This window comes from Somniosus microcephalus, chromosome 4 (assembly GCF_052327205.1).
Source record: "Somniosus microcephalus isolate GS21.2 chromosome 4, FLI_Smic_1.0, whole genome shotgun sequence".
NCBI lineage: Eukaryota > Metazoa > Chordata > Chondrichthyes > Squaliformes > Somniosidae > Somniosus > Somniosus microcephalus.
Window position 1 is genome coordinate 249350361 of NC_140990.1, and position 24252 is coordinate 249374612.

The following is a 24252-nucleotide window of genomic DNA, read 5'->3' on the forward strand; positions in this document are numbered from 1 at the left end:
TTGTAAAGAGTTGGGGTCCCAGTACTGACCCCTGCGGAACACCACTAGTTACTGATTGCCAGCCCGAGAACGAACCATTTATCCCAACTCTTTGTTTTCTGTTAGATAGCCAATCTTCCACCTATGCCAGTATATTACCCCCAATCCCGTGATTTTTTAGCTTGATCAGTAATCTTTTGTGTGGAACCTTGTCAAATGCCTTTTGGAAGTCCAAATACACTACATCCACTGGTTCCCCTTTATCCACCCTGTATGTTACATCCTCAAAGAATTCGAGCAAATTTGTCAAACATGACTTCCCCTTCGTAAAACCATGCTGACTGTCCTATTAAATTATGTTTATCCAAATGCTCTGTTACTGTTTCCTTAATAATGGACTCCAACATTTTGCCAACCACAGATGTTAGGCTAACTGGTCTATAGTTTCCAGCTTTTTGTCTACTTCCCTTCTTAAATAAGGGTGTTACATTAGCAGTTTTCCAATCTGCCGGGACCTTTCCTGAGTCCAGGGAGTTCTGGAAAATGATCACCAATGCATCCACAATCCCTACCGCCACTTCTCTCAAGACCCTAGGATGTAGGCCATCAGGTCCGGGGGATTTATCTGCCTTAAGTCCCATTATTTTACTGAGTACCATCTCCTTAGTGATTTTAATCGTGTTTAGCTCCTCCCCCCCCCCCCATTGCCCCCTGTTTGTCCAGTGTTGGGATATTTTTAGTGTCCTCTACTGTAAAGACTGATACAAAATATTTGTTCAGCGTCTTTGCCATCTCCACGTTCCCCACCACTAGTTTCCCGGTCCCATCCTCTAAGGGACCAACGTTCACTTTAGCCACCCTTTTTCTTTTTATATAGCTGTAGAAACTCTTGCTATCTGTTTTTATATTTTTTGCTAGTTTACTTTCATAATCTATCTTCCCTTTCTTAATTAATCTTTTATTGTTTGCTGGCTTTTAAATGCTTCCCAATCTTCTATCCTCCCACTAGATTTGGCTACTTTATATGCCCTTGTTTTCAGTCGAATACTATCCTTTATCACTTTACTAAGCCACAGATGGCTGTCTTTTCTTTTACTCCCCTTTTCCCTCAGTGGGATATATTTATCTTGAAAGATGTGAAATATCTCCTTGAATGTAGACCACTGCTCTTGTACCGTCTTACACTTTAATCTGTTTTCCCAGTCCACTTTAGTCAATTCTACTCTCATACCTTCATAGTCTCCTTTATTTAGCTATGCAAAACTAACTATTTCGTTATCAGATTATTGTACCATGGAATGAATCATTAAATTCCCAAAGATGTCTTCTATTCTATTCACTGGTTAACTTACGCATTTTAAAGCAGTTTTGTTAAACAAAGTCAAAATCCTAACTTAACATTATACTATGGTTAATATCAGTAATGGAAGAAAACTACCTTCCTAGCACTTAAACAGCAGACAGCTAGCCTGGAAACAAGATCATATGTGACCGTCACAGTGCAAAATGTTATAACATCCGCAGGGAACTAAAACATAAGCAGATTCTAAGCATCTATCTAATTATTCTAATATTTGTCTGAAGAGACCTTTTGTCTCCAGTTCTAATACAATCATGTAAACATGGCGTTATTCGCGTCACAGTTGTAGCCACAAAACCATATACATTTTGGACACCCCTGATTTCTAACAGTACACTGATGGAAAAAGTACATGTTTCACAGCTTAAAGTAATTAATTATTCAAAGGTTTGATTTAAAAAAAAATTGTACTGCAGATGCTTCAATAGCTACAGCTTATCCCAAGGAAAGCTACTTGAGGAAAATAAAAGGGCAAATCGTATTATGACTACCAAATCTTTGCCTCGATCTACTTTCACTAGATATCACTATATCTATTATATATTTCAATACAAAGAAAGAATGAAATTACACAATCCTGTAGTTGATGCATAATTTGCACAGTAAAAAAAATTACATTTGGCAAACAAATGACAAATTTTTCCAATAATTTACAATATATTAAAGATAGATTTCACCGGCTAATATGGATAATTATAGAGTGGCAAGACAACACATTGCAGTGGCATAATATTAGTGGCTTAAACAGCCACTTCTTCTGTTGCAGCTGAAGAATTCTGTGGCTGGAGGAAGAGTGAAGTTCAGTGCATAAGCATGCTAATGCATCATCTTGTGATCGCAGTCTCACCTAGTACAAAACTAATAATATTCAAAACTGCCACATTAAAGCAGCTTTTCTTTTAACCTTCCATTTTAAAATTTATTTTCTCCTGCTCCTTAGCCCTTTTAAGTCACACGTCAGAGAAGGTGACCTATGAAAGATGCTTTATAAACCTGCACACAAAAGGGCTCTGGAGTGATAGTTTCCAATTTTTCCCTGTTGAGAATCACCTTGCCTCTTCAGTTATAGATAGATTGGCTTGTGGAGAATTGAGGATGCAAATCCAACTCATTTTAATTTGGTATTATGTGGCACTTTCAGTTTAATATTAAGACATCGGTTTCATCAACTATGTATTTCAAAGTATGTCCTGTAACGACATCAAAGTGTTTATATACTTTCTACCTTTTTTTTCAAAAATAGTACACTTCTGGTCTGTTAAAATTACCTTATGAGCACAGTGGCTGTGCTATCTCATTTGGACATGATTCAGTTCCTGGTACTGCAGATAAGATTATTTTCATCCAGCTCTAATACTTGATGCCAGTTTTCCAAAGTTGCTCCCAGTTCCAAAATGGACTGTGCAGGCACAGCTATTAAGTTATAAAAAAGAGAAACTGGAATAGGTCACACAAGTTGGAAATAACATAAAAGTAAAGTTAAAATAATAAATGTAGAAGATGCAGATAAGAAAGTGGGGAAAAGACAAGGAGAGTAACATTTTTATTTAAAATTATATTTAGGTTTTTAATTTTGTGGTGCATATTTAATAATACAGTAATAAAGCTACCCTGACTTTGCATAGCTTTATTATTCTAATATTATTACTTCTCTCAACTTCATAGTGTGTGAACTGAAAGCTTTAAAATAAATTTTTAAAAATTCTGGCCCGAAGGGTCTGGAATTTTCCTAGTCCCAGGTTAAATAAAATAGCAAGATTTTCCACTTTGATGGAATCTCTCAGCGGGTTTGGCAGGGTGGGAGCTCCACCCACCCCAATGGTTGACAATGACCCAAGCCGAATTTCCGGGTTCAGGGTAATTGACATATTTGAGGCAGGTTTCTGGCTGGATTCTTGCCTCTGTTGTGGACCCTGTCTGGGTGGAGGGGAAGAGAAAACAAAATGGTTGCAACAAGTCACTGGTGCGCTGAGATTGATTCCAAAGACTGCCATGGCCCATGAAATTTTAAAAGCTTCGCCCCCCTCCCCCCGCCTCTACCCACATTTTCCACTTCCGTCCTCCGAACTTACACTGGGGAACTTGCGCAATTCCAATGGAAAATCCTCATCAATATCTGTAATGCTAGAAGGGCATTGCACCTTCTACTGGATGACTCAAAGTTTCCATTGCAGTCACACTCGGACTACCTCTAGGGATATGGGTTTGCCCACTTTAGTCTGGTTGTGATGGAGAGAGGAGCAAATATGCTGGCAGAGATCTCCCTTTCTACATTTTTCCCATGAAATCCACCGTGAAGCACAATCAAGGGCTGACATTGATGGCGCCCTTAGATATCTCTAAGTTAGAAAAGTGCACCCTCCTTGCCAAGGAGGTCACTGTGGTTTGGGGAGGTAGTTAAGAAAGAATTTAAAGAAGTAAAAGTGCAGCAAAGTACTACTGGATAGAACAATCTGTTAAGTATTTAAATCTTTTCCATCCAAATCAGCTATGAATCACACAAGAAAAACAAATCTGTTAGAACTCCAATAAACCCAGATAGGCTTAGACATAGCTAACACATTTTTTATTGCTGACTTTTCCTGTTCCTTATAACCCTGTCACAATTTTTTGACTATTTAGATGCTGAAAACACAACTTCAACTACTGTTAGCTTGAGAAATAAAAAAAAATACAGCCCTGTTTAACAAAAATGTCATTAACATGGAGAATTTTAGGGTTGTAACTACTTCCATGGTGTAATATTCAAAGGACTGTATGGGTTCACAGTACCATGAATATTAGAAAATGAACACCTAAAAACGCAAAGTACCATGCTATTGTACAATAGATCATGGATCATTACCTAAGTTGTATCGAATAAGGTTCCGTTTAAATATTTCTCTAAAATTAGAACATTTTTGGTTTTGTAAGGTGAATAGTTACTACACCTTTCAATGTTGATAATCTATAATAACGTAGCAACAGCCAAACCCATGAAAAGTGTAACATTTTTAGCTATAACAGAATTCATTAAAATGGAGGAATCTAGTTAAATGCTGGGTATGAAGTGTGTTTTAAATTGCACCTGATGATTAAGAACAAATGTACTGGGCATTTAATGTGTAGAAGGACTGCAAGATAATTAACTGGCATGCATAAAGATTCATGCTTTAGACAAAATTTTAATTTCGCACATAAATGTGCCTGATGTAGGCAGCATTTAATCACATAGCTGACAGGAGTAACTACTTTCATTTAACCTTGACTGAAGATCATGAATTCTAACAGGTTTAATTGGATACATCATTTAACAGAATGAACAGAGCAAATTTTCTTCAATTCATAGGTTCTGATTGACATGCACCAGCAATAAGGCCTAGTACAATTAAAGCTGATCTGCATTTGTGGCCCTGGCAGACATTGCCATAGTGATGTGACACTGTTTGATCATCATGGCACCAAAACTTGATTGAACTTTCACTTGTTTTGAAAAGGGCAGCACTTCAAATACAAAGACATTCAGAGAGCAAATGTAGCTACAGTACTTTGAAATTATCTGCAAACATCACAATATGCATCTGCATTTATTCTCAGACTACTCATGTTAATGTGTAAAGAAAAAAGTACATATGCTTTATCATATTTAAAATCGTTTTAATACTCAAAAGCAGCGTAGATATGCCAGCACTTTCCTCATACAAAACATTCAAAATAGTAAATACATATTAATATTTAATGTATTTTCATTCCTATTTATCTTCATTTTAACATCACAGTTACATGTACATTTTTTGAAACATGACAAAATGTTTCTAATCTGTACGTTTGATGTTATTTAAATAAAATCTTGAGAGTAAATCATCTACAATATTTAAAGGGTAAGTTCCAAGTATCCATGGTAATATACGTCTTCAACACTGGTTAAATTCAGAGTCCGCAGGAATAGAAATTTAATCGACATGCAGATGCTGTAATAGTTACGAACTTAACGAGTAGTACTCATCACTGTTTTATTTGTTCTTTAGTACCTCTTATCCTCAGTGGATGTTGATTTGGCAGTTTTTATTTTATCTTAAAACTATTTCAGAAATTAAAGTACAATGGAACTTGCCTTTTATTGTGATGTAATTTCTCATTTCAAATTTTTTTCTTTGCAATCTTGCCTCTGAAGAGGTTGCAGATGAAATTAGCCTTTTCTCATTTATCTTCCTCTCACGGACATCATTTACTTTTTGTTTTGACTGGGAAATTGTGTGGCTTTCTCCTCTTTTTAGAGTGACATGATGAAGTTTGTGTATTATCTGTAGTGATCAGCAGACATATTGGCTGCCTTAGTGAGCAACCAATGGTTACATGACCATGTTCCCATAATGTGCCATATATAATCACCAATAGATGTAAAAATGTGTTAATTAGTCAAATATTATTTACATGAATAATAAGTGATATTATCCATACACGAGTACAATGCTGTCTATTGGAAACTGGCAGATTTCAGGAAAAAAAACTCATACTTTTATACCAGGGACATTTCACTGGCAACAGTTATAAGTTCTGCATTTAAAACCAGAAAGATCATTCTGCCATAGAACAATATTTTGAATTTTTTTAAGTGAATGTATGCGAGCGATTTTTAACCTTCTCCCGGGCAGGTGGGAAGTTAAAATCACCCACATTATTTGCACGTCAGAAAGCCGCCAGGATCCCATTGTTTGACTTTTAACCTGTTCTACAGAGCAAGCGGCAAGGGCACCCACCTAAAGCCGGTGGGGTCCTTCTTTACATATGCATGTTATGTCCTAATGATGCTATCGGTACCTAACAACAATTTTAAGTGGAGGCCTGTTTGAAGAAGCCACTGTGGCTTTCCCACCAGGTGAAGACAGCGGGACGAGCAGCCGGGGCCAGAAGAGGATTATTTTAAACTTTCTTCTGTGGTAGGAAGAGCAGGGTTGCTGTAATCGGACACTGACCTAGAGACTTTGTTTTAATTCCAACTATTTTTCATTATTGAAAGGAATTAGACATGAGCTTGGCTGCATTAACAGCAGCCTTTGAAAGGGCCACATCTGAGAAAGTCCGTTGCCAGGATGAAGTGAACAGAACCAATAAGACGATTGAACTGGCTAACCGATTAGTGAAAGGTCTAGAGGTGAGACCATATAAAACCTCCTGGTGCAGCAATGTACCTATTATTTTATGGTGTGCTGTTCATCTCAAAATGGTCATAATAATTCAAAACGGCCAAACTGCTTTAAATACGTTAATACATTTGGCTAGCCTCAGTTCTATTTTTACATACCCTTTTTCAGCCTTTTAATAAAATGTTGCCACAGTTGTTAAAATTTAAATACTGCAATGTAAAAGGGAACATTTGTTATGTTATTGTTTATAAGATGTATACTGTTCAGCTTTATTTGCATCAAAAGAAAATAAGTATAATTTACCAGTCCATGATTTTTTTCATATTCTGCTGTGAACATTTATTAACATTTTAAATGTTGTCGTTTTTCATGCGGTAGTCAGAGAATGTGCGCTGGGCTCAGTCTGTCACAAAGTATCATGAACAGGAGGAAACTCTCTGTGGAGATGTTCTCTTGATGGCAGCTTTCATTTCTTACGCTGGTTCCTTCTCCAAGAGGTATCGATATGAGCTTGTTCAAAACATGTGGATGCCTTACCTGAGAAGCCAAAAGGTATATATTTTAATTGCCAGTAGTAAAATGTATTTTCATAGAAATAGTTCCAGGAACTGTTATATCATAAATGCTAATAACATAACCACAAAAGTATTGGTGGTCTTTATTGTGCCAATAACACCAATTAAAATTTTCCTATTATGCAAAGATATAAAGAGATAGACAGTTTAAAAACCTTTGGTCAGATCTACTGAGGGCTTATCTCTGGGAATGGAAACACATTTAGCTGATTGTAAATTCGTTTTTATTCTGAATAAAAAGGGGTGAGTTTATCTGTACAGCACTGAAGTAGCACAAGCAATACAAACATTTTTACAACACTACAATATTATGTAATTGGATTTTGTTGAATCCGTCTGCCAAACTAGCCATTTTCTTTTTTTTGTGAATACATTTTTTTGCTTTGTTTGACCCTAATCATGCCTCTTGGTTGCTTTGGTGTATGGATGTACTCTTCAAAGCTGAAGCCCAACTTGAAAAAGCTGCTCTGGTAATCTAGTATTTACAGTCTTCAGCTTCTTGCAATTTGTGACAGTTTTCTATCTTTGACAGATAAAGTGGTTTTGCAACAATTCCTGTTCTCCTCAAGACTCAGTTAGAATACAGAAGGGAAGAGGCAAATAAATACAGTCTGTAATGCAGATGGTTAGGCCCACTTGACTCTACTTAAACCATCTCGGAGATAGGCAAGATATAATAGGTATAGTCTCTTTTCTGACAGCACAAAATAATTAAACTTTTACATTTGTGGATGATGACCATAATTGAGCAGAACAGTTATTCTCTCTTCCCCCTTAAACTAGGTAAGGAACCTGACTGGGTGATAATTTCTTGAAGAATCTCAGTTGCAACTCTACATCCAGTCCTTTTCTCCGCAATTTCAAAATTACCTTCACCTCTCTTGTTGCTGACTTTATAAATCAGCACCTTCAGGGGATAATCCAAATCTAATGGTATTAGTTTTGTGTATTCAAGCCTTTGCTTCTTGGCCCACATCATTTAACCTCCGTGCTGCCCTGGCGGCTCAGGAATTGTATTGAGCTTTTTTCAAAATGTTCCCCAGTCTGTTGTATTTGGGATTCTGTCATTTCCATTGCTGATGGTGGCAATTTGGGGGATTATAGTCTATCCAGTTGGGCCTGTTATCTCTTAAAATACAATAAAACATTTAGAAGAAAATAAATTCTATTGGGATGAAAATTAGGTCAGAACTATGCCTTCCTAGAACATTTCCACAGGGCCTTTTAAGGGGCAAAGTTTCTGCCCACCTTAAACGAGACTAGCAGACTTCCTTTCCCCTCTGGTTTTAATGGAGCATGTGGTACCCCAGCCTAGAGGACATGCAAGCAACTTCTCCCAAACTGTTTGCTAATGTTGGACTGTAACTGGGCATTTGGGGCTGAAATTCTCTCTTCCTGCCCTTAGAGTTGGGGTGGGACCTTCACATACTATCCTAACCCTGCCATAACCCTGGTCTAGCTTCCTGGGTGGTGGGTCATTAAACATTTATGGTGGCTCTCAGCAGGATTCCTGCCCGCAAGTGGGAGTCCACCAGTGGCCCAGAGCAAAAGCCAGGCGGTGTCACAGGAGCCATATTAAAGGGATCAAAGAGTCCCCAAGACTGCAGAAGATCAAGGCCTTCAGCAGGTAAGTACTGGGAGCCAAAATGGAGAGTGAGGAGGCTGCTACAAGCCCTCTCTGAACTTCCTGCTGCTATCTTAGGAACTACTGACAGGCTTCACTCGATGGGGCCCAGCGAGCAGCAGGAACAGGGCTGATGGGAGGGAAATACAGCATTTGCATGCAATGGTCCTTGCAGCGGCAGGTCAGGGTGGTGAAGTGCCAGTAGGCCTCTCTACCCAAATCTGCTCCCTTTTTCTGCCAATTCTGGGCAAGATAGCGGAGGAAAATCCAGCCCTTAGTGGCCAAGGGTGACTCTTTATCCAATGTTTCCTATTCTGACTGTGGAGAAGCTGTAGGTCTCTGCATAGCACTTCCCCAAGAAGGCATGGCTGAGATCAGAAAATGACTAAACGGTATCATAGGTACACACACGATTCCCACCCGTTAACTTTATTCAGTAGCACATGGTTTTAATATGCTATCACACTGTTAATTAATGCCTTAGTTACATATTTTATATATGGCATTAATTAAGAACATTTTATTAAACCATATAAAGTATAATTCAGAACCAATGAAAATCAGTTCTCACTTTATTTGTAAATCTCAATGTCCTATGTAGTGTCTTTTAAATTCAGTCTGAATGTGACATTTAATATTTGTGAAGTTGTTTATGATCCTGTTAGGCTTGCTGCTGCCACCAATGCCCTGTATAACTAACTAATAAGGAACGTGTTTACGAAGAATATGAGTTGCTTCTCATAATTTACTTTCTCTCAAACAATATTTTGTCTTCACTTGGCTCCTCTCCAAATGGTTTCAGCTGAGATTGATAATGGCTTGAAATTGTTCATATTTATCCCATGGGCAAAGTCATAGTGGGTAGTGGCTATGTGACTTTGATTGTGGGATAAATATAACACACAAAGGAATTTCTCTCCATGTGGGGAATCTTGGGTTTAAATGGCAGTTGTACCCACTTTGTGTCCATAGTGCCATTGCATTCAAAGCTATTTTTTAATGGACACACATCTCTAAATATATCTCTAATATAAAACTGTGATTGACTTTGAGGCTGCAAGGACCTCCATCAGGAAAAGGTCTTGCCTGTCTTACAAACTAAAATATAAGTTAATTGCCTTAATCTCTATCCTACATAGGTTGTAGTAACCAGTATTTACCCATTTAATTTGAACTCAGAGGACATTTATATATTCCAATCTACCAGTTGTTGCGCCAATACATAAATGGTGGATGTGGGCAAATGGTACAATTACCATTATTACCCACCCAGAGAAAAATATAGTTCAACCAGATGTATTTCAGATCATAATAAATAATAGGATGTTCCTTATCATGATAGGACTAAACAAAGGAATCTTTTTAAAATTATTTTTAAAATATCTCACTCACTCATGCAGGAAAAAATGTAAAACTTATGTAGAAGAAATTATTAACTTCACTTAATGTGGAAAATCCAAGACAAGTTGTAGAAATGTTCTCTTGATTTTTATTTTTGCTGGTTTAAAATCTAGCAACTGTAAATGATTCAGCTGTAAGGTAGGCTTTCCTGTAGCAAAAGTTCTAACAAGGAGCAGTTTAAAATACATTAAATGAATTCACTTCTTGTCCTAGGTTCCAATTCCAATGACTGAAGGTTTGGATGCTGTTGCCTTGCTTACAGATGATGCAACAATTGCAGCCTGGAACAATGAAGGCTTGCCCAGTGATAACATGTCCACGGAAAATGCCACTATTGTTTCCAACTGTGAACGATGGCCGCTCTTAATTGATCCTCAACTCCAGGGAATCAAGTGGATCAAAAGCAAATATGGCTCAGATTTGAAAGTCATCAACTTGGGTCAAAAAGGGTGAGATGACGGCTGTTAAAGCTGCAACAAGAATGTGCAAAAAAAAGTTTATCTTTTAAAATACAACACTCGTATAAAGTTATCATCATTTACCCTTCATTTGAACTGCCTTCCTGTCCTTTATACAAACAACAGCATCCTTTACTACTCTGATACTGACATTGGGTTTGGTATTGGTCTCCCAGCAGGAAAGTGGCAGGAGATGGGTGTGGGGAGATCAATGGCTGCCTGGAGAAGTTGGCGGAGAATCCATCTCAGTTTCCAGTTCACCTCATTTACATAAGTGATGCAAGCTGCCAGCATGAAATATGCTCCCCATTATGCAGTTTGCCAATTCAGTGGTGGAAAATTAGAACTGTTGCAGGTTCTTGAGGATCTGCAGCAGCTTAAAGGGAGGTACATTTTTTTTGCCCAAAGCAAGAAAGCAACACAGTATAGCTGTTGGAAAATGTCTCCAGAAGAATTCTAATGGGACCTTGAGGTTTTAAATGTGTCCATGGAGAGGCTAGTGGAGGAAATTCAGGAGGGGAAGGAGGACATCTTCCCCTTGGATGGTTGGCAGGTGCCAAGTCAAGTTGATGAACGGGCTTGGCAAGTGGCACAACTTGTGAACGTGGGCAGCATTATCTCGAGGACCTGGCTGCAGTGCAGAAAGAAATTTAATGATCTCACCAGGAATGCAAAGTTAAGACTCCCCTTCACATCTCATACTTCACAGCCTAACCCTACCTTTACCTCTGCACCATCAAGCCTTCCCTTCCCTGCTTCCCACTGCTGTCCATAAGTCATGGAGCATCTCTTTTCTGCTTCCTTATAAACTGCTACTGCCCTCACAGCTACTTCTCCCTCATGCCCACACTTGCTGCTTCTTCTTGTTACATGCACACTATGGTAAGCTGGCTCATATGTGGTAAGGATCAAAACTCTTGTCCGTGGCAAGGATCAAAACTCTTGTCCATGGCACATATTAACCCACTTCCACTTCTTGCAGGAGAAGCTGCCACATAGCAGGGGAGACAACCAGCACAGGCGGAGGTCTCGCCACACTGCAAACACTCACTATTATGGAAGAGAAGTAGTAAACAGTAGGAAAACTCCTCTTCTATTTCTGCTGAAGAGGACAAAGATGCAGATATAAGGGGCCCAGTGTTTTTTTAAAAAATTATTCTGCGCACCAGCAATTGCTGAAGGTCTTGGACTGCCTACCATGGAGCTTCCAAAACATGTTGGATAGTATGGTGAAGTCAACTACACACTTGTGTGGTGTTCTTGCACATGCCATCAATGCTCTGCAGTCAACCATGGCCGTATGTTTGACACTCATGGTGTGAGGTTAGATAGAAATAAGAAGGAAAAAGAGATAAGGTGTGAAGAAACCCTTTTCGATGTGTCCTCCAGCATTGCCACTTGCCACGGCCATGACTCGCCCCCCTGCTCGTGATGTCCAGCACATCCTACTCAGGTGGGGAGAGGATGTGCCCGCAGCCTGTTTTTTCCAGTAGGCATCTGCTGCTTCGCGCGGTGTGATTTTCTCCTGCATGAAAGAAGGGAGTGTGTTAATGATAGCTTTGTGAAGTGATTTAAGAATATGCCTGTCATGGTAAAAGAGTGCATATGTTGTGTGAAAGATGTAAGGTGTGGGGAAATGAGAGTTGCAATAATGCTGAGAGTATGAGGAGCAGAGTGTATGAGTGGGAGGAGAAGGAAGTGGAGTAAAGTGGTACAGTGATTGTATTGGCCTAGGTTTTCTATTCCTTCTGCGCCTGCCCCCCCTCCACCTTGATTTTTCAATATATCTGGGGCAGGTGGGGGTGGATTCAGAGATGCACTCCACTACAACCCAACCCCCTGCTGATTTGTAGTGACTATTCTCATTTGGCAACTTTGCTAAATATATGCAAATAAGGAAAACACAGCTTTCCGGCATTTGCATTCTTTGAAAGTTGGATGCAAGAGTTCATAGTCATAGAGTCATAATGGTACAGAAGGAAGCCATTCGGCCCATCGAGCCCGTGCCAGCTCTCTGTAGAAAAATCCAGTCAGTCCCATTCCCCCACTCTATCCGTGTAGCCCTGCAAGTTTATTTCCCTCAAGTGCCTATCCAGTCTCCCCTTGAAAACATTGAGTGTCTCCGCTTCCACCACTTCCGTTGGCAGCGAATTCCAGGTCGTCACCACTCGCTGCGTAAAAAAGTTTTTCCTCACATCCCCCCTGTATCGCTTGCCCGAAACCTTAAATCTGTGTCCCCTAGTCTTTGTACCATCAACTAGTGGGAACAGCCTTTCCCCGCCTAGCTTATCCAAACCCGTCATAATCTTGTACACGTCTATGCTTTAGTTAACCACTCTCTCAATATGTCCCGCCACCTTCAGTGACCTATGCACATTAACTCACAGGTCCCTCTGTCCCTGCACACTCTTTAAAACTGTGCCAATAAGTGTATATTGCCTCTCCCTGTTCCTTCTGCCAAAATGCATCACCTCACACTTCTCTGTATTAAATTCCATCTGCCACTTGTCTGCCCATTCTGCTAGTCTTTCTTTGTCCTGTTGTAGTCGATTGGTATCATCATCACTGTTTGTCACACACCCAAGTTTGGTGTCATCGGCAAATTTAGAAATTCTACATTGTATTCCAATATCCAGGTCATTTATATATATCAAAAAAGCAGTGGCCCCAGCACTGATCCTTGGGGAACACCACTGTCTACAATCCTCCAGTCTGAAAAACAGCCATTTACCACAACTCGCTGTTTTCTGTCCTTAAGCCAATTCCTTATCCAAGCTGCCACTGACCCACCTATTCCATGAGCCTCAATTTTGTTAACCAGCCTTCTAGGTGGTGCTTTGTCAAACGCCTTCCGAAAATCCATGTAGACAACATCCATTGCATTCCCTTCATCAATCCTCCCTGTTACTTCATCAAAAAATTCAATTGGATTAGTCAAACATGATCTGCCTTTTACAAATCCGTGTTGGCTCTCCTTAATTAGCTTAAACCTCTCCAAGTGCCCGCTAATTTTTTCCTTGATTATTGTTTCTAAAAGTTTACCCACCACTGATGTTAAACTGACAGGCCTGTAGTTACTAGGATTGTCCTTACACCCTTTCTTGAACAATGGTGTCAACATTTGCCACTTTCCAATCCTCAGGCACCTCCCCCGCATCTAGGGAAGATTGGAAAATTATGGCAAGCCCTTCTGCTATCTCCTCCCCCAATTCCCTTAGCAATCTGCGATGCAAGCCATCTGGACCAGGCGACTTGTCCACTCTAAGCATACCCAGCCTTTCTAGTACATCCTGTCTATCAATTTTCACCCCTTCCATTGCTTCTACCATTTCCACTTCTGATATTTTGTCAGCATCCACCTCCTTAGTAAACACCGATACAAAGTATTCATTGAGTATTCTAGCCTTGCCCTGTGCCTCTAAGCATATATCACCTTCTTTGTCTCTAATAGGCCCCACCCCGCCTCTTTCTACCTGCTTACTGTTTACATGCCGATAGAATAGTTTTGGGTTCCCTTTTATATTAACCGCCATTCTACTCTCATATTCTCTCTTTGCCAATCTTATTTTCATCTTCACTTCCCCTCTCAACTTATTGTACTTGGTCTGTTTCTCCCTTGAAGAATTCACCTGACATGCATCATATAGCTTTTTTTTGTTTCATCATCTTCTCTATCTCCCTCGTCGTCCAAGGAGCCCTTGCTTTGGTTCCCTTACCCTTCCCTCTTGTTGGAATGTACCTAGCCTCTACTTGGAACATCTCCTCCTTAAAGATCACCCATTGTTCCGTTACAGTTTTTCCTGTCAGTCTTTGGTTCCATTTTACCCTGGCTAGATCCTTTCGCAGCCCAGTGAAGTTAGCCCTATTCCAGTTTAGAAGTTCCACTTTAAATTGTTCCTTGCTCCTCTCCATTGCTAATCTAAATCTTATGATACGATGATCACTTGTACCCAAGTGTTCTCCCACAGACACTTGGTTGATCTGACCCACCTTATTCCCCAGCACCAGATCCAGCAATGCCTCCTTCCTAGTTGGGCCAAGAACATACTGGTCAAGGAAATTCTGCTGAACATATTTCAGAAATTCCTCCCCCTCCTTTCCCTTTACCCTAGCATTATCCCAATCGATATTTGGGTAATTAATGTCCCCCAATATCACCACTCTATAGCTCTTGCATATCTCTGCGATTTCCCTGCAGATTTGCTCCTCTACCTCCCTCTCATTATTTGGAGGCCTATAGAATACCCCCATAGCGTGATCATACCCATTTTGCTCCTCAACCAAATGGATTCTGTCCTTGTCCCCTCAAGAACATCCTCCCTTTCCAACACTACAATGTCTTCCTTAATCAGCACTGACACCCCTTTTTCCCTTCCCTATCTTTTCTGAACACCTTGTACCCTTGAATATTAAGTGCCCAGTCCTCACTGTTTTTAAGCCACGTTTCCATTATTGCCACATGGCTAATTGTGCTTGTAGCTCACCAACCTTATTCCACACACTTTGTGCGTTTATGTATATGCATTCTAAACCCATTTTAAAATGTTTTGTAGTCTTTCTTAGTCTGCTCCTATCTAATATGGTACTACTACCGCCTCTAGTACTATTCTCTCTAGTACTATCCAACACAATCACTCTTTTATGTCCCTTATTCCTCTTTTCTACTCCTATATGCTGGTGCCCATCCCCCTGTCAAGCTAGTTTAAACCCTCCCCAACAGCACTAACAAACCTTCCCGCGAGAATATTGGTCCCGGCTCTGTTGAGGTGTACCCCATCCGGCTTGTACAGGTCCCACCTTCCCCAGAAATGGTCCCAATGCCTCCGGAATCTAAAGCCCTCCCTCCTACACCATCTCTCCAGCCACGCATTCATCTGTTCTATCCTCCTATTCTTGTAGCACGTGGCACTGGGAGTAATCTGGAGATTACTACCTTTGAGGTCCTGCTTTTTAATCTCTCTCCTAGCTCCCTAAACTCTGCCTGCAGGACCTCATCCCTCTTTTTGCCTATATCATTGGAACCAATATGGACAACGACCTCTGGCTGTTCACCCTCCCCCCTCAGAGTTGTCCGTTAAGCCCCGAGATCCATTGTTCAGAAGTCGACGAAGGGGCCCTGGGGTTAAAATTGAAGATGGGCCTGAGCAAGTGCTCTTAGAAGCACAGTTGAATCAGTGAAATAATGAATTATCTTAAATTATCATAACCCATCTCTTTCTCCTGCTGCAGCAAGTCTCCACCTCCAGATTGGTGTGACTTCCTGGCAGAGGCTGGGGAGCCTGCAACCTGCAAGCCAATGACCCAGACTGGAATGTTGGCTGTTTTAATTGCAGAATCACCTTTATTATATGTGGTCAAGACTTCCCGTGGATCACATGCTTTGTGTTGTGAAAACTCTACAATGTTTCAAACTTCAAAAAGAATATTGCTATGTTTTCAGTAGTTGGTTAAATGCAAGTTGCCTAAACTGCCTGCTTTCTTCATGGCTAAGCTAAGACGTTTGCCAAGTCACACAGCAAGTCACCTACTTGATCTGCTCACTCTCGAGTGCAAATTGGCCATGAAGCACTGAGAAAGATGAGCATTAACTTACAATAGAACTTCCTTTATCTACAGTCCTATTCACCAGCTTCCTGATTATAAACCAGGAATTTCACGGGACGAAGGTGTGCACAAGACATTGCCTCGTCATACAACTTATCTTACTATTTGCATTTTATCTATTTTTCTTAAAGGAAAAATGATATAGTTTATTCATTGTTTTTTGTGTTATACTTCCTTCATTTCTATGCCTAGGGTATTGCTGAAGAAAGTTACAGAAGTAGTTTATTAAGCAATTGCCTGTACCATGTTATACATAGTTTCACATCATTTCAATCTCTATCCAGCAAATTCCCATAATTGCTCAATGATCTCATAGCTAATTCAAACTATAATTGGTAATTATCCCTGGCTTTGGTATTTCTACCTGAGCCCTGAAGATCTGAAATGTTTCAGGCGCATTAGGGGCAGATGGTGGCAAATTTTGGGGCACAATCTATCTGGTCTCTGACCAGTTTAGGCTGCAGCAGAGTTTCCTTAAGCAGTGGGGGCTGCGGGTACTTCTAGGCCGCGATTTTGCCACAGGAGGTGGGTTGGAGTCGGGTTGGCTGGTGGGCGGATTCCGGTCCCGCTGCCGGTTTCAGTCGCTCCCAAATAACAATTTTCATTTAACTGGGCTCATTAAGCCCGCAGTGTGCGCTACCCAGCCCAATCAATGAGTGTGGGTCTGCTGCTCGCCTCTGCTGACATCATCGATTCAGTTGGTTTTAAGGGGTCCATGTAGCCTTTGCTTTTCATTTCCTTTGTGCTGCTCCTGAAAACGGCCCACTGCAACATGACTGCTCCAAGATGTAAGGCTACTCCTCGTTTTGATGATGACTCCCTCCATGCTCATGTGGAGGGAGTAAGCGGGCGCAGGGACGTTCTGTTCCCTCCCGATGGCTGGAAGAAGCCTCCTCAGCAGACAAAGCAGCCTGGCTGCAAATTGCTGAGGAGGTTAGCGCCAGGTCTTTGTGCTCACGCACCTGGGTGCAGTGCCGAAAATGGTTCAATGATCTGCTACACTCAGCAAAAGTGAGTATAACATCACACTTACCTTCAATCTGCTTCCCATCTATTCTCATCACCAGCACTCTGCATTGTCAGCCTACTCCTCCACATCCCACCTTACCCTTGCTTCCCTTGCACCCTTACCTATCCCTCTCTCTCTATGTACAGAATAACTTCACCATCCTACTATGCACCCCTCACACTCGCTCTCACTGTTATGCAATGACAACAACTAACAACGTACAGGGAGGCACCTTGGTCTTGGCACCTCACTCCATCTTTGTCTCCCTCTAAGCTTCTATGATATGGATTTTTCACACTCACTCCATCAAACTCGCTGAAACGCCACTTGTGTCCCTCCTTGCAGGAAAAGAGAGCCCACAATAAGAGGGAGAGAGGGAGGACAGGAGGAGGTCCACCATCCCTGGCCACTTTAACAAGCGCTGAGGAGGCTGCTTACGACATCGTCGGAGGTGCAGAGGAGCTGGAAGTGGGGGACGGAGAGACGTGTGCAGTAGAGTAAGCTGATGACAATATATTTGCAATCCTCTCATTTAGATTTCATAAGTGACTGAAATGGCATCTGATGTTCATAAAGATTGACTTCTGATCATCTGCACAGTAGGATGTATCTGCTACCTAACCAGGAGGCTGTCTAACTCATGCCTTTACTCACCCACAGGACCATCGAGAGCCCCCCTCCCCACTGTCCAGGAGGAAGAGCTGGACGACTCCTCAGAGGAACCTGCAGCCTCTGAGGGAGCAGCGTCACCAGAAATCAGCGCACCCAACACCAGCGCAGATACGCACACCTCGGTGGGTCCTTCGCAATATAGAGTAGTGTTGTCACCTGGTGTATCACAGCTCACAAGTGAGCATCAGCAGATGGTGAAGACGGCGACAGCAGTGAAGGGTCCTTGTCGGAGATCACAGGATGCTCCTAGCTCTGCTCAGCTGCATGTAGACGCTGTGCCTCTGTGGCCATCCAGAAAGGGAGCGGTGCTGGAACTTCAGGAACAAGTGCAGGAGTCTCTGACAGGGTTTGCATCCACGGTAACTGCGAGTGTGCAGAGAATGGAGGAGTCCATCTCAAACATGAGCACTGCCGTGGTGGATGCGATAGCGAATGAGCGTGCCGCCATGGAAAGGATGCCAACCTCCATGGAGAACATAAATGGCCAGACTCAACAGAGCATGGTGACTCTTCTAAATAGATGGTCTGCTATGGACAACAAGGAAGTGTGGGCTCCTCTCCAATTGCTCACACTCCCGTGCCACTGCGGAGCCCTCAGTCAGAGCCCCAGATTCTGGACCCAACTGAGATGGCCGTCTCAGCCCTTGCACAGCCGCAGGAAGAATGGACTGTTGCGGAGCCCTCCCAGGCTCCCAAACCCAGAGGACCCAGAGGTCTAAGCAGGCGCAGCATAGAAGTGAGCAAGGTGCCTCTACATCTGCTGAAGCCACAGGGGAAGCACCACGTAGAAGCACGCATAAGAGAAAGTTAACACACAAATAGTCACACGGGTAGTCACTTGGGTGTTTTCTTCTCTTACAAAGTAACGTTTGTCATCCTGATTGTAATTTTATTAAACAAAAGTGATGGCAAAGAATCGAGGATTAGGCCTATGTGTGCTCAGAAATGGAACTTGCACAGTGAGGGGTCAGGGCACCTTTCATGTGTAATGATGGTGATGAGAGTGATAGGAAACCACAATTTATTGCACAGATGATGTATGGTGTGTTAAGAAGGTCATCCAGACATTCATTTCCATATGCCAGCCACATGTGGTTGATGCGTAAACTTACGCAAAATCTGGCATGGATGAGTGCATCCCTTGCCTCACGGCCTGCAGTGTGGTCACGCGCTGGTGGAATTGACACATCCGCCCCCGCAAGGTGTCCCTCATCTGCCGCTTCCTCCTCCACCTCTTCCTGCCCTTTCGAGGAGGCTGTGCGCTGAGCCACTTGTTCCTCAGGCAGCGCTAAGCCATGCTGCTGTGCGATGTTGTGCAGGGCACAGCAGACCATCATGATTCTGGAGACCCTGGCTGGTGCATACTGTAGGGCTCCACCAGATCTGGCGAGGCATCTGAATTGCATTTTGAGCAAGCCGATGGTTTGCTCTATGATGCTTCTAGTGGAAATGTGGCTGACATTGTAGCGCTCCTCAGCCTCGTTTGATGGCCTCCTCATCGGTCTCATGAGCCACTTTTTCAGGGGATAGCCCTCGTCTCCAAGTAGCCAACTGGAAAGTTGGGTTTGCGGATTGAACAGCTGAGGCACCGTAGACTGCCGCAGGATGAATGATTCATGGCAATTGCCAGGGAACTTGGCGCAAACATGCATAATGATCTTTCTGTGGTTACACATCAGCTGGACGTTAAGGGAGTGGAAGCCCTTGCGGTTGACAAATACAACTAGGTTGTGATGGGGTGCCCTAATGGCCACGTGTGCAGTCTATGACTCCCTGCACCCTTGGGAAGCCTGCCATATTTGCAAAGCCAACCGCACGCGTGGTTACACTTGCTTCATCCGTGAAGAAGTAGATCTAATTGTGTGACTTTGCAAAGAGGGCATTGGTAACCTGCGTGACGCAGAGATGCAGAGATGCCGCTGATGGCTGCTGCTGATCCCTAGAAGGACCCCGAAGCAAAGCAGTTGAGTGCAGTGGTGACTTTGACAGCCACTGATAAGGAGTGGCCATCCGCTCCTCTGGGCTCCAGGTGTTGGTGCAGCATTGCGCAGATGTCACTGACTACCTCTCGCGAAAGCACTGCTGCTCACTCAAGTTGAGGAAGCTCATCCTTGGCCTGTAAACCCTGTGTTGGGGGTCTCTCCTGTGGTGAGGTGCAGCCCTGCGCATCATCAGGTGGCTGAAGAGAAGGTTGGCGCTCCTGTTGTTGGTGCTGCTGGTGTGCCTGGTTCTGCTGCTGCTGCGGCTGTTCTTCCTCAGATTCTGAGGATCAGGATGAGAGGGTATAAATGGTTCCCAGCCCGCTGGTATATATCTCAGTTGAGGAATAGATGTTATAAGCGCTCACTCAATGTGGCCAGAGGGTATTCCAAGGAGGTCACGGTGCATATGGATCCCAGCTTAAACACTCACAAGCTCTGTAGACCTACAAAATGTGTCCCAAAACCTCAAAACACAAAGTTCTGGCATCTGAAACTCAGCCATGTTGCAGGTCCACTTTTATGCTGCATCAATTCAGCTAGTTGCGAACCCGGCACAATCAGATGGCGCGTTTGTTGCACAATGGGCAACACGCTAAAAATGTACTAAAATGGGAATGCCTGCGTGAAGCCGCTGTACATTATTTGCCAGTACCACATCCTGGTGGAAATGGGGACCACCAAATTTTTAAGACAGTTTCCTTTTGTAATAAGACAGTTCTGAAGCAGTCAGCTGCCATAAGGATACTTACCTTCTAGAAAAAGGGCCTGCATTCAAGGAGATCAATGACTTCATCCAGATCTGTTGGCCCAGCAGCTGCTGTAAGCCGCGAACTTCTCCCCCCCTGCCCCCCAGTAGGTGGCCAAGCTGTGATGATACTGGCACGGGTCCCCACCTACTTTATATAAATGCCCTAGCTCCAGGAATTCTGACAATGTCATGGATGCCTGGAACCGATGGATGGATGTCCCACTCTGCCATGGTTATGGCAGCAGCGTAGGGTTTTCATAGTTTCTTCCATCTTTCCCTCCACCTCCATACCTCTGTACCTTCATTTAAAGAATAAGGAATACTATGCAAAAAGGACAATTAATCCACTTTTTTGGTTGCCTTTTAGTTGAAATACTATTTATATCATGAAACTTATTGCAGATCTTCTGTTTACAATCTTGTGGTTCCATTTTTTTAGGTATGTGGATATTATAGAACAAGCACTTGTTGTGGGAGACCCTGTTTTAATAGAAAATATAGAAGAGACAATTGATCCTGTGCTGGATCCATTACTTGGCAGACACACCATTAAGAAAGGAAGGTAGTATTAGATTTGAATCTTAATGTTTTTTAATTAATCATGAGATTGCAATTTATGTTTGGATAAAATAAAAATATAGAAATGTAACAGCTGATTCTTACTTTCAAAGGTGCATCAGAGTTGGAGATAAAGAATGTGTGTTCCATCCCAATTTCCATCTAATTCTACACACTAAATTGGCTAATCCTCACTACAAACCTGAAATACAGGCACAGACTACTCTGATTAACTTTACAGTCACCCGTGATGGCTTAGAAGATCAGCTCCTTGCAGAGGTGGTGAGCCTTGAAAGACCTGATCTGGAACAGCTGAAGGTAATCCCTGTGCATCCTCCTTTCTGAATATTAGACAGTAACAAGGTAATAAATACAGAAAATGCTGGAAACACTCAGCAGTTCAAGCAGCATCTGTGGAAAGAAAAACGTTAACACTCTCTCCACAGATGCTGCCTGACCTGCTGAGTGTTTCCAGCATTTTCTGATTTTATTTCAGATTTCCAGCATGGGCAATATTTTGCTTTTGCACAATAACTAGGTGACAAGCAGGAAGAAAGAAGCATTCTCATTGGATGAGATTCATTTTAAAGTTCACAATAAATACCAAAAAACCAACCAATGAACTCGCTGAAAACTTTTTTTCTAGTTGATTTCAGTCCCATCTTGATTTCTCCATTATGCTAAGATATAGTCAAAAAAATAAGATTTCTAACATAATAAATACATAAAAGAAGAACAATATCTTTTAATAATTTGTTAAAGCTGTATCACAACAACTCAAAACAACACTTGTGCTTGGTGAAACTAACGCAGACTATTAGTGTTTTTAGACTACTTCATGGCCGTGTCTCAAGAAGTGAGAAGCTCTAATCTATTTTGCTGTAACCTATCTGCATGGAAAGTAGCATATCGGAGAGGCCCCGGCATTAATATGAAGGCGGCTTCCGAGCGGAGGGGTGAAATTGCGTGGGGGAAATCCAGAAGTCAATGAGCGGGTTGGAATTTGAGATTGCAACTGCATTGTACCAATTAATTTTGACTTCCGGGTTTTGCGTCTCCAAGTTGAGTAGAGGGCATGATACACACCCGCAGGATGCGATCACAGTTATATTTAAAGGAACAGTGCACAAATAGAAATTGGAGGTGTTTAGGATGGATGGTGTTCGTAGAGCAAAAGCAGCACACAGATTTAATGATGCCTCACTGGAATTACTGCTGGGTGCAGTCAAGAGTTCAGCAATGGGAGGAAGAAACCTGCAGTTCTCAACAAAAAGGCGTGGTTGGAGGCAGCTGAGGAGGTAAGCAACAGGAGCATTGTGCCCAGGTCATGAATGAAATGTAGAAAGTGGTCCAGGTCAGGAAAAGTGAGTACATTTGCTGATTCAACTACATCCTGTGCTTTAAGCACCTGCCCCCCGACCTTTCACTCTCTTGCTAAGCATTCTCCATCACATCACTCCTCACACCCACTCAACTTTCAGCAACACCCAGCCTTCACTTTCTATGCACTTCAGCGTCCCATTTATCCATCCACTGGTGACACTCACCCCAATCCTTATGCAATGTGATGTGTGTGTCTCATAGTCACCCTCACTGGGTTCAGGTCTGTTTTTTCAAATCTTTTAGAAGAGAATGCAAAACTCAGGAGAGGGGCAGGATTGGAGGTGGGGCAGGACTGGAGGTAGGCTGCCACAAATAATCCAGCTCACTGATGCAGAGGAGGACGCCCTGGAGATAAGTGGCATATCTGCGCCCCTCTCAGTCGGAGATGGAAAGACAGGTGGTCACAGAATTACAAATATCTCCGACACACATTCGCTGACTTCATTTCATCAATGACTGAACTATGAGAAGACTGAGGGGTAGATTTTCCCGAACCTGTCGGGAAGAAGGCGGGACTTCCCTTTCGGGTTTTTGACCCGCCTATTTCGACGTCCGACCAATCCGCGCGATTTTCCCTTGATTGACCTTGTTGAGCCCGCCCAGCGGGCCAATTAAGGGCCACCCGGCAACAGGTGACGTCACAGACTGCAATTTAATCTGTCAAGAGTTTTTGACAGATGAAATATCAGTGTTTCACAGCTGTTTGAAGCTGTGAAACACTGACACTTGAGTTCTAACATGTGTCCTTCTGCACAGACTCAGTTAGAACTCTCACCAGCACTCAAAGCTGAAGGCTGTCACTTTTGACAGTTCGCAGCCATTCAGCTTTAAGTTCCGGGTGAGTGATGGACTCCCGACGGCTACAAGAAGAAAGGCTGTTAAGGTAAGTACAGGTAAGTAAAAGTTCTTTACACACTTTAGACACACCAAACGCACTTACCTTTACAATCATGCACCCATCACTCACCTGAGCACCGACATCGCGACCCCTCCAAGTCCTTCAACCCGACGGCTCGCCTGCTCTAACCTGGCATGGTTTGGAGCCGTCGGGAAACCCACACGAAACCCCTCAAAATAGGGATTAGGCTAAAAACTGCCTGTTAACTACCTGTTAACAGGCAGTTAATTGGCACTAATCCCTTCCCACCTGGTTTCGGCGGGTCCCCGTGCGGGGCGGGTAGCTGCCGCCCCTGAAACTTAAGTGGGGCGGGGTTTTGGGCGGGATGGTGTCGGGACCCCCAAATTCGGGATTTCCCCCCCCCCCCACGCCTGAAACCCCACCTGTCGGCTCCACAAAAATCTAGCCCTGAGTGTCATGATTGTCAAGATTGTGACTTTGCCACAACTAAATCGTATCGCTTTCTTTTATCTTCCAGGGCCTACACGCATACAGCAAGTGTCTCAGGACATCCATGAGGACGATTCCTCAGAGGACCTCATTCCTTCTGAAGATGCACTGTCACAGGACCTACAGACATGCACCAGCACAAATGTTCACACTTCGGTGGGTCCACTTAGACAGTTAGTTGGGTTTTCACCTGATGATTCACACCTCACAAGTGAGCACGAGCAGACACTGGTTGCAGGGACAGCTGTGGAGAGTCCGTGTTGGGGGCACAATCCTCTCCAAGCTCTGCTCAGCTGGACATAGATGCTGACCTCATTACAGCCTTGGTCCAAACATGGACAAAAGAGCTGAACTCAAGAGGTGAGGTGAGAGTGACTGCCCTTGACATCAAGGCAGCATTTGATCGAGTGTGGCATCAAGGAGCC

General features: G+C 42.7%; 1 protein-coding gene across 1 annotated transcript in view; it reads left to right on the top strand.

Annotated features, from left to right (window-relative positions):
* The window catches only part of LOC147120358 (dynein axonemal heavy chain 11-like), a 173802-nt gene extending 152361 nt beyond the window's left edge, over positions 1-21441 (top strand). The window contains exons 23-27 of the mRNA XM_085984222.1: positions 6339-6473; positions 6844-7017; positions 10279-10514; positions 20978-21100; positions 21210-21441. Coding sequence (XP_085840348.1) covers positions 6339-6473; positions 6844-7017; positions 10279-10514; positions 20978-21100; positions 21210-21441 — 900 coding nt within the window. The remainder of the gene's footprint in view (positions 1-6338; positions 6474-6843; positions 7018-10278; positions 10515-20977; positions 21101-21209) is intronic.
* The last annotated feature ends 2811 nt before the right edge of the window (positions 21442-24252 follow it).